General features: G+C 31.7%; 1 protein-coding gene and 1 long non-coding RNA gene across 2 annotated transcripts; both read left to right on the top strand.

Annotated features, from left to right (window-relative positions):
- Positions 1-265: 265 nt before the first annotated feature.
- Positions 266-2,585, top strand: LOC134233119 (uncharacterized). The gene is made up of 3 exons (XR_009984917.1): positions 266-281; positions 1,547-1,673; positions 1,922-2,585. It is a non-coding gene; the product is annotated as an uncharacterized LOC134233119 (long non-coding RNA).
- A 2,083-nt stretch (positions 2,586-4,668) lies between these two features.
- On the top strand, positions 4,669-11,651 carry LOC134233118 (uncharacterized). Its single transcript, XM_062715110.1, has 4 exons — positions 4,669-5,185; positions 5,299-5,361; positions 9,028-9,072; positions 11,365-11,651. Exons 1-4 carry the CDS (start codon positions 4,753-4,755, stop codon positions 11,511-11,513), a joined length of 690 nt encoding a protein of 229 aa, XP_062571094.1. The 5' UTR covers positions 4,669-4,752; the 3' UTR covers positions 11,514-11,651.
- The last annotated feature ends 201 nt before the right edge of the window (positions 11,652-11,852 follow it).

The following is an 11,852-nucleotide window of genomic DNA, read 5'->3' as shown; positions in this document are numbered from 1 at the left end:
CATGTAAACGTTTGACATAGCTTGTGTTAATCAAAGTCTTTAGTGAGCGTCTTGCTGATTACGATGTCGTAACTAGTTTAAGGAACTAGTTTATCACACTTCCCGGGTTCTATCAACATGATCAACAAGCAAGAATATCATTTCAAGACATTTATAGACGGTAATTTTAAATCCATTGATGATGAAAACAAGAAAGTTCTTGAAATGGGAGTTAAAGCATTGACAACCTAAATACACCAGATGCACATTAAACCGTGGAAGCATGTGTCCAGATAGTTGGGGTAAGTTTTGAGACGTCGATATAAACTTTCTGTTAATTTTTTTTCAGTGTTTGGCATTTTTATATGCGCAGCACAGTTAAGGTTACAGTAAGGAGGCGGGGCCTAATTTGTACGGGAAATGTTTACTATGACGTCACGCATAATATAATGTCTTCAAAATACCACAAAATGAAATTATTTGCTATTTTAAACAGCTGGATAGCTGTAAACTACATACAAACTTACTATTACATGCAGTTTTGTCGTCTGTTAAATCCCACACAACAGTATATAAACGATGCATCGATCGCAATGCTCTTGTCAATGTGACGTCATCTCGCAAAAATGACGCAGTTTTTACACAGTCAGAGGCTGATCAAGTCACATTTTTTACAATGAAAAATGTCTTTTGTTCTCAAATAAAAAAATATTTGCGGTAAAATAAAAAGCCATTAGCTTGGATGCGATGTTTATTTTAGTATTTTATTCATAAACTGTACGTGCATTTATCAAACAAGCGATACTGTCGTGTGTTTGTATGCAGATTCATTGTAAAAGTAATGTAAGGGCCCTAATAAATCGATTTATTGCAAGGGCATACCCTCAATGTATCTTGTCAAAATTTTACACATAAATTCAAGAAGCATTAAGATATTTGAAAAGTGATGCGAACCTCTTGAAATCTTGCAAATTAATTAATTATAGCTATATTTAATGTAATTGACCAGCAAAATATTCAACCTGCCGTCCAACAAATTAAATTTTACCAATTAAAAAAGGGAATCTATATAGGTTCGCAGCATTTTTCACAATCTACATATAGTGTTGAAAAGGATTATAAACTAAACTAAGATTTTTAGCTTGGTTATGCCCTTGCAATATTGAAATTTATAGATGACCTCTAAACTGCAAGTTTAATTGCCAAAGTCATGTGACCTCGACATCAAATGACAAGTCTAAATAAAAAATCTAAATGTCCTCAACATGTAGATTTAAAGCACATTAAATTTTTTTTATATCAGTGAATTCCTAAAAAGATTCGCCCATCCTAATAAAGTATGTATTTTTTATCTTAAAAAATCGCCGATATTTCCATTTGTAACCTTAACTGTGCTGCGTGTGTTTTTTTTCTTTTAAAGATGTTTAAATTCTAGATTTAATTTAATCACATATGGTACATAAAAAGTTGAAGTAAAATTCGACGCGGTAAAATTTTTATTTTGCAATGAATTGTGTCTAACTATTATAATATCAGGGACATAAAAATGATGATTAAAATATTTTAGATCCGAGTCCATGTCAAATTGGTTGAATAAAATGAGGCTAGGATTCCTACACAATTTCAAGAGTTGGCATAGAATACTGAAAAGTGAAGAGACAGCTATATTGGAGTTGCACATATCATGTGTAAAGGTAGGGATAGAAAGAAGTGGACGATTTAATACTTTTAGTGCAACATGGACAAAGAACGATTTTAATATAGACTCTATTAAAGTTATTTTTTATCTAAGAAAAAACTCATATAAAATATTTTGGATCTTCTTTTAGAAAAGAAAATAATCTCATGTAAATATGTTTTTTTATCTTCTACTTTCTACCATTACTACATGTATACGATTATCTAATAAAGTATCATATTCATAAAGGAATTTCTTTTGAAGTTTGATTTCTTGGCAGAGACCCATGCAACCATTTATGAAGAGTTCAGAAGACTTCCTGGTCCACGATGACTTTGCTGTTGTTCATCAAAAAGTTCAGCTGACAAATTTCCATTCGTAACCTCAAAAATGTGTTATCCCTTTAAACTAAGATAGTATTGTCAAGTTAGCTATCAAACCCATTGCTTTTTTAACTTCTGTTAAATCATAATATACATGTAGCTGAAAACATTTTTTATCATGACTTTTATAAATTTTATACAATAGATAGATGATCACTTGAAGACCTGTGTAAAATTTTAAGCAGTGTGGTTTTTCTGTCATCTGCGTCTATCCAACATTATTGTTGCTGTATAACAAATTTAAATTATAATATTATATTGATTTGCTTTCATACTAGAATAAATGTGCAAGTGTGATTAACCACAGTAGGATAACTTATGCAGTTGTATCTTTTTATCCGTATTTGAAATCCTAATACATTGTAAACAAAATTGTGTTGTGTTTTCTTTCGTTTTTCAACATTTAAATGAAAAAAAATTCACACCATTTTTTGGTTTTATTTTTATTATGGCCCCGACTCGACAAATTTTGATCTTTTATTTTTATTTTTATTTCGTCCCCTCGACCCAACTTTTTCTTAAAAATTCCCGTTAAACAGAAAATAAAAAAAACTCTGGCCTTATTGCGTTATGAATTTCTTCTTCATTCATATTGCGATCAAGCATTTCTTTTTCCTCAGTGTTAAGTTTACTATAAACATCTTTTAACAATTTATCTCCATTTTCTGGGTTGCACCCTTCGGTGTTTAATAATTCTTTGTAAAATTTTATTTGTTCCTCAATTATAGAATCAATATCTGTTTTATATGTCCCGTCATAACATTTCATTCTTACCCATAATTTGTTTTCACCATTTTTTTTTTCTCTAATTGAAAGAAATAAAAGGAGGGCACTTCTCCTTCAGAAAACCACTTGCATTTAGATCTCAGGATTGCCGCTTCTGTTTTTTTCTTTCAAGATATCCTTTAGTTTTGCTCAATCGCATTCAAATATTCTTTATCCGTATTAGGGTTATTTTTATGCTTTCAATTTCTTTTTCTAATTTTTCACATTTTTTCTTGCTAGTATTATAGGTTTTGGATAACTCTATACAGATTGATTTTATTTTATTATTTGTCATATCCCACCATTCATGAACATTATCATATTTTTCTAGACTTAATTTGTGATAATTCCAAAATTCAGTAAATGTTTTCTTGAAATCTTCTCTTAAAATAGTTTTTACATTCATTGCCCATACCCCTGGGCCTCGTTCGACTTCTTCTACATGTAACTTTATCGAAACAAGATCATGATCGCTTAGTGGAAAATGTGTGATTCTTGTATTTTTGATTTTATGTGATAAATTTTCACTAATAAGAAAATAATCGATTCTAGACTTAGAATTACATCTATGGAACGTATAGCATCTTCTCACTAAGTGTCTTTCTCGCCAAATATCTTCTAGTTCGTTATCTCTAAGAAATTTAACGAGTTCATCTTTACTAGGATCATTTTTAACTGGAATTGGATGCCTATCCATATTTTTATCTATAGCACAATTAAAGTCACCGCATATTATTTTATAATCTAAATTATTAAAGGTCAGATGTTTAAAAAATGATTTTCTTTCATTCACAAAATTTGGTGCATAAATATTTTTAAGTCCAATTTTTATTGTTTTTATCATAAGGCATATGTCTATTTCCCGTCCATCTTTGTCGAATATTACATCGCTAACTTTTAATTCATTGTTTTTCATAAATAATATATCCCAACACCACGTGATTCACTAGACCAGTTATTCCATATAGAATTAGTACCGTTAAATTCTTTCCATTCATGTTTCCATCTCTCGGTATCTAGATCAGTTCCGTGAGTCTCTTGTAAACAAACTACATCATATTTACAGGTACGCTTGCTCAACCATGAAAATATACACATTCGCTTTCTTTTATCCCTTAATCCGTTAACGTTAATAGATGATATATGCAAAGACATAGCAATAGTTATGAGGTTCCTACCTAATAAGACTTACCTTATACATTGTATTCCAAAGTGTACACTGAGTCTAATCTATTGTAATCATTGTTAAGGTTACACGTTCAATATTATTAAATTTTATCCATAACTACAAGAAAAACATATTTAATGGAGACACGGTTGCTACTGAATAAATGCACTGAAACTTACCTTAGGCAATTTAGACATAAAAAATATAACTTTGCCGTATATCTTCGAGGAGTATTTGAAGGTTTAAAGGTCACATATGACATGCAGGTTTGTCACTATGTACACAAAGTAACAATAATACAAAGATAAATGTTCCTTTTGACAAACTATTTTAATTCTTGAATTGGTGTAGCCTTACCTTTTCTATTAAACAAAAACATAAAAAATAAACTAGCATAAGTTTATGACTGGACAGTAAATTTGCAGTATGGTACTCTAGCAAAGAGGCTGAAATCAGTGAAAAGTATTTTAATGTACTAACCATTTTCCTAGTTACCTTAGTGGATAAGCAATGTGAAGTTCTATGAAGATAGTTTTGATTTATTTGTTTATTGTTAAAGTATGGGGGTTTTGTTACATTTCAGAGAAGCACCAAATAAATGCTATGGCTTCCTCCCCTTACGCGTCTACAGAGGAGACGACAAATGCCTGTAGAGCCTGTCGACTTCTCTTGGGTCCGTGTACAGATGTGATGTTTGACTTCACCATGTACCACTGTCAACATTTCCCCACGTCATCAAACAAAAGAGGAGTAATCTCCCCCGTCTGACAGCTCAACAGATGAATCTTATTTTACCTAGAGGTAGTTTTTATACAGGAAACTATGGTAATATGGACATTTCCTTATTATACACACTACTAAGAAACATTTGTGGCATACCTCCTCATAACAATGGCTGGGGAAATGATCCAGACTCTAAAGATCGATCTCTCTCTGCCAACATTGAGAGAATTCGTAAAGCCAGAAATCAGTGTGTACATTCTTCTAGTCCCGTCCTCTCCAATGCTGATTTTAACACAATCTGGTCCACTGTGAGATCAGCAGTTGTGGACCTTGACTCTTTTCTTAATAACGGGAACCAGTTTAAAAGAGAGGTGGACTTTTTGAGACATGAGACAATGGACCCTGTCCGTGACTGCCATTACATAGAACAACTAAGAACACAGGCTGAAGAAGATGCAGAAACTAGAAAAATGGTCCAAGGCCTGAAACGTAATTAAGACGACAAAGTTTGACATTTAACTTATATATATAAATCTTTTATAAAACAGTGTTTGAATTTGTTTCTGCGGTCATTGCTCATTTTATACTTTTTTGATTTCCAGGAAAATTAGAAGAGAGTGAAACGGACAGAATTGAAAATCACAATAAAATGCTAAAAATTGTTGGTAAGTACATTTATGTTTAAAGAAAAAAACTGGATTACCATTTTTATTGATAAAAATAACATTTTTTAAAATGCTTGGAAGAGAAATGTCATTCAACCCAAAATTTGTTTTTTACGTTTTAAAGATGTCAAATTCGAATCTTTGATATCTAAAGCATATAGCTCAGGTTCGGTTGGCATTTCTGACATTTCATAATTTTCAATGTAGATTTAGGGTTAGGGTTAGGGTTAGGGTTAGGTTAAAATGTAGATATAGATTTTCAGACTTCTTATTTAAACTTGAATATATTTATACTTTAAAAGCTAATTTGTCAAAGAAATCTTGTCAAAATAAACAATAAAGTTGGGTTAGGGTTAGGGGTTTTAAAGCAATAGATGAAAAGGGGTGGCCGAGCCATGGAGGAGTGATAGTTGTTTTGTGGTACTTAGGAATGTGAGTAATAAGCAATCATTACATTCATTCGGGTCCTTGCACATCGGTTTTGAGATAGTCGCATATAATCATAAGATTTTATTGTTTTTTTAAATGTGTATAATGCGGAGACAAATCCGGAAAAATAGTTCCACGATCAAATTTTTGTTTTTTCGTACTCTAATTTTGTTTCCAGTAGCCATTTGCACAGAGACAAATAGTTTTTGTCGTGTCCGCCTGTCTGTCTCTCTGTCTGCCTCTATGTCTCTCTGTTTGTCCACAAAAAACTTAAACCTTGTCCATAACTTTTGATTTAGTGGAGCTATGTCTTGCACAATTTACATGTATATTCTTTGTGACAAGACATTTCTGTTTTACCACAAAATTTGACCTTTTGACCTTGGCCTTAAATTGGAGTTTGATCCACTTTTACACAAAAATGCCAAACTTTTACTTCGGCCATAACTTTTGAACAGTAGACACCAGGACATTTATACTTCATATTTATATTTTTGATGCGAGTCCTTTCATTGGGTATCACAAACCTTGATCTTGGAGATTTACATACCATGGCAATAACTTTTGATCGGTAAAGGCTAGAGCTTTCATACTTAACATATGTAATTCTTGTAAGAAGACGCATTTTTGGATACCATGAGCTCTGACCGTTTGACCTTGACCTTCGAGTTTGACCTACTTTTAAAAAACAAACCTTGACCATATCTTTTAAAGGGTTATAGCTAGTGCTTTCATACTTTATCTTCTTTGCTCCTTCTGACAAGCCCTTTCATTAAATATCCAGACCTTTGACCTTGACCTTAGAGTTTGACATACTTTTAAAAGAATTTAACCTAGGCCATAACTTTTGACCGGTTAGGGCTAGAGCTTCCATATTTCACATATGTATTTTTTTTGGCAAGAGTATCTATTGGATACCAATAACCTTGACCTTTTGACCTTGACGTTGAAGATTTCTTAACTTCTGAAAATATATTAACCTATTAATGGTTAGCGCTTCACATAATTATTCTTTGAGGCAAGTCCTTTTACTAATTACCAATAACCTTGGCTTTTTTACCTTGACCTAAGAGATTTCGGACCTATGAAACAACATCAACCTTGGCAATAACTTTTGAAAAGTAAGGGCATTCAAACTTCACATATGCTATTCTTGTGACAAGATCTTTCATTCAATACCAATAACCTTCACCTTCTGACCTTGATCTTGGAGTTTAACTTTCTTTTACAGTCTTTTCAACCTTGGCCATTACTTTTGAAGGGTTAGGACTAGGGCCTTAATACTTCACGCATGTGTTTTTTGTGGAAATACCTTTCATTGAATACCAATAACCTTGACCTTCTGACCTTGATGATTTATGTACTTATGAAAAAACTTTAGTCTTGCCATAATTTGGGAACAGATGGTGATAGGGCTTTCATGTGTCACAATTGAATTTTCATCATTACCTACTTAGGGTACCAATATGATAAATTTGCATTTAAGAAAAGTTTAATCTTCACTATGTGCCATATCGGGGCATCAGTGTTTCACAAACACATATTGTAATGAAAATATAATCTCCTGTCATTTACATTATTTACATTTTGCACGGAAACTAATTAAACCATGGGCCACATATCTCACCTGAGCACAATAGCTAGTAAAATAGCAAAAACCAGTTCAGTATTGAAAGGTTTATATAGAAGAGGGGGACTTGATTTTAAGCTTACTAATGATGCTTCCACATCCATGAAATATATGAAGATAACAAACAGTATTCAAGCTCAAATGTCCATTAAGCAATACAAAATAGGAGCAAAACACCCACGTGCGCATCCCCTTCCTACTGGTCAGACCGCAGTGTGTTCCTTGTGAAGATCGTGGAATAACGAAAATATCCGTCGACAATTCAGTGTGTAAAACATTCCTCTATTGTGCTCACTATACAACCAAACAATTAAGTTTGCATCATTCGAGATGTGCCGCTTAGAGATGTTTGTGTGTATTTGGTTTAAGGAACGCTAGAGGATAAAAGAGTTTAATGCACATTGTTATAAAAGTGTCAATATTTTTACATTTATATAATTCAATGAAACAGGTATTGAAGTCATGCATCTAAATACTCTTCTTTGATTTCAAAATTAAAAAAAAGAAGTAATATCAATCCTTATTGTATTTTTTTAAATGATAAGTGCAATTTTATTAGTTTGTTCACTGTGCACATGGCTTCAGGCAACTACACAACCTCTTTTAATTTTTAAAACAGATAAAACAGCGTGAAAGTATTAAGCGGCAAATGCGCCAATCGATGATCCGCCATCATATTAATCTAGTGTCGTTTTAAATATCGCCACCCTTGATTTAGATAAATGAACCTCAAAGCAGTTCGGTACGACTTTTCCGAATTAAGGTATCTCGAGGTATTTAAAAATACTTAATTGTTTCTAATCTATGCTGATTTAGGTGATGCTTATATCCACTAGTGTATAACTAAAAGAATGATTCAGTAAGATATCCTCAATTAAATTGTCACGGAGTGGAAAAGTCAAACTACCCCAGTATGTGCTAATCTCGGGTAAAAAAGAAAATTAAAAAATGAGTGGGTTAAAAAAAATCTAGATTTTAAATAATGCATTCAATAAAAAAAATTGATTTTGTCTCATTTTCCATAACCCACTACAGCATATTTTCGATGTAATTTTAGAGGCAGATTTCAGCCAATCAAAACCTCTGTGCGTGATTAGCACATACCGTTCTATGGAGTAGTCTGACTTTTCTATTCGGCGAGCAGGGGTTTGACGCTGTTTACGGAGATAAACGAAAACAGAGATATGCATGCCACATATGATTGTGTAGATAAATTATCGTAGACGACATTAGTAATAAACATATTGCCATTGCATTTCCGCTAAAATTTGAAATGAGTGCTATTCTGAGGAGGGGTGTACTGAGTGTATTTCGGAGCTAGATACCTTGTGTTATTATTATACTATAGGTTAAAAAAAAATTTCTGAAACAAGTGCCTGTGCTCTACAGCACTTCCACCCACACCTACCAAAAATAAATATAGTGGATGCGCATTTGTAATTGTCCCTGTATAATTTATGGAGTGGATTCAATGGCAACATGTATTTTGTCGGACGAGTGACAAGACTTAGCCCAAATCTGTTTTAATATACCTTTTGATATAAAATAAAATAAATAAAAAGAAAGTAATATTCGTAAAAAAAGTCACATATTATTTTTATTTTCAGATGAAATTAAAACGCCAGAGTCTGTAATCCCTCCGAATGTCAGAGGTATGTTGGTGATTTCAAAAAAAAAACCTGGCAAAGTGAAATAATTTGCACAAAGTTAGTTAACCTTTACTTTTTTCAGTTAAAACCACATTTTGTACAGCTCAATACACTTTTTAAACTCACATGGTTTTTTTCACAAATTAAAATAACATTTTTCTTGCAATAAAACTTAAAATTATCGAGTTTCAGTACGCGACACAGCCGTTATATTATTGAATATTTCATGTTAAAGGTGCATTGTCTATACAATCATTATCTTAAGTTTTAAAAGTCAATGTTCCTAAAAATGATTTGTTTATAAATTGTATGATGTTAAATGTTTATGATTCTATCATAGGTATTTACAAATTAATAAATCGAACATTCTTTGATACTATTTGGTTGAAATGTTCGAATTGACTTCTTACAAATAAGTACATTTCTAGGTATTTTGCACATTTTTCATACTTGCCTTGCTTTTGTCGAAATGCAGCGCCGAAAAATGACAAAACTGCGTAAAGAAATCATGTAAAAGGATTGGATATTTTAAAAAAGTGCTGGTTATCTCTCAGCATAGAAGATTGTAATTATTGTAAAGAAAAGTGTTTTACATTTATGGTCTGAAAATTTTTAATTTTGTGTAAGAAGGTTTCTTCGAGATTCTACATTTAAGGAAGTTAAAATTTCATCTTTTTAACATGGAAAGCAGTCGAACGGATGAGAAATACTTATATCATCTTGAGCCTTAGTGTCATATTTATGTACAGAACATACAGAAATTACAAAAAATTGCATTGTTTTTCTATTAAGGCAAGGCAAAAGTATGCTTTAACATGAACGGATACAAAGGTGGTTGTATTTGACGAGAAACAATGAAAAAAAAACATTTGGAAACTCTCATAAAATATCATTGACGAGTGTATAAAAATCCTACAAATTATTATTTGTGAATTATGTTTAAAGTAATGGAATATAATCAAAATTAAGTTATAAATTATTTCTAGAATATATTTTGTCGTTACATAACACAATATTGCATCATAACAATGTGACCTTAATTTGTGCGAAAACCCTTGTGCTTTTAAAGAGTGCTTGGAGCTGTATATATATTATAATGGTTTATATTTCCATGGTGGCAATAAACGTTCTAAAATACATAATCAGAATTAATTATTTTTTACCTTCAGAATTGTGCAAGGAATAAGATATTATAAAATCAACATTTTTTTGCTTTGGTATATGTAAAAGAATTTATTTTTTTCTTGATGATTAACATTATTTGTCTCAGTCGCCTGCATGACTCAGTGGTTAGAGTGTCTGCTGTAGAGTCATGGCGTAAAAAGCTGATCCTTATGTCCCGGTTTCTAATCCACCACGGGACATAGAGACTGGTCCGATAAGACTTCTTCAGCCGCTCGCAAAAGATCCCTCACTGCTTAAAGGCCCTGGTATAGGTTTTATTTTACAGCCATCCACCAACAAGTGGTTGCGTCACGAAATGAGTGACGAATTCAAAAGGAATACGTTAAACAACAAACGAACATATTTGTCTCTGATTTGAAAAATTTAAATATAAAAAATGTCCCAAAAATTATGTAATTTTTAATTATTTATAAAAATTAAAAAAAAATAATTTTGATGCAAGAATTCTATTATAAAATTTTTAATTTTGAAGTGATCCTAATTTACCTCTTTTTGTTAAACTGAATATTGATACCTTTTTGTGTTGCTTTCAGAACAATCTTGTTTCCTATTACGAGTTTCAATACCAAGCATTTTCCAACTGTAGGAGGAATGCATTTCAGATTTTAAAGTTTAAAATGTGGGACTTCCAATTATTTTATTCATTTTATGAATTATACATCAATGGATTCACAATAAGTTAACATTTGTAAACAAATATATCATAATTCAGATAGAAAATTTCTTTAAAGATATAATTTAGATGAAAGCAGGTGAAAATGAAAATATGGATATTTTTTAACATGTAAATCGGCTTTATCAATTAACATTAGAAAGTTTAATAAATTTAGGTGACTATGTAATTTATGGTTAAATTATAATTGATTTTCAAATTTAAAAACTTTTAAAATTCTTCAGAAATCCATAAATTACAGCATTTCTTCAAATTCAATCCTGCAAACTTATCTTTCTTAAAATAACCACAAGCATGTAGTGCCATGTACACCATACTTTGTTAGGCATTTGCTTATTTTTCCTTGTTAAACGTTTTATGACTATGAAAGCCAGGTAATTACATTATTGACAAGATGAAAAAATTATAAAATAACTCGCTATAACTATTTATTATAGATATTTTTGAAAAAGATCTCATTCAATGGAAAGAGGAAGATGGGGTTTACAGTGAAAGCCACAGTTTTTCTGCAATGTTGGGTCAAGTCAGAAAGCAACATTTGTTGGTGTCCCAGGCTCAGAAAAATCAGCAACGATTCATCACATAGCCCTGATACTCCAAAAAGAAGGATACGTGGAAGTACCTATTATAGACATCAGGAAGATTGAAGATTATTGTGACTCTCGTCATCCACAGGTTTTTGTCATTGATGATGTGGTAGGTGTTTTAGGTCTGCAAAAACAAAAGTTAGAATCATTAATAGACCTTGAAAAAAGAATTTCAGATCCGTCCAATAGAAATACAAAGGTATTAATCTCATGTAGGGAAGCAGTGTTTAATGAATGTTACAAATCCTTTTTCTCAAATGAAAAAAACACAATTAAGATGCACAGTTCCGAAAATGCATTGAACAATGAAGATAAAAAAAGCGATCCTTCAGAAACAC

Source organism: Saccostrea cucullata, unplaced genomic scaffold, assembly GCF_032062105.1.
Source record: "Saccostrea cucullata isolate Sc308-1 unplaced genomic scaffold, CSIRO_AGI_Scuc_v1 ctg5940, whole genome shotgun sequence".
In the NCBI taxonomy this organism is placed as follows: Eukaryota; Metazoa; Mollusca; class Bivalvia; order Ostreida; family Ostreidae; genus Saccostrea; species Saccostrea cuccullata.
The sequence above is the reverse complement of the archived record's forward strand: the minus strand, read 5'-3'. Positions and strand labels throughout refer to the sequence as shown.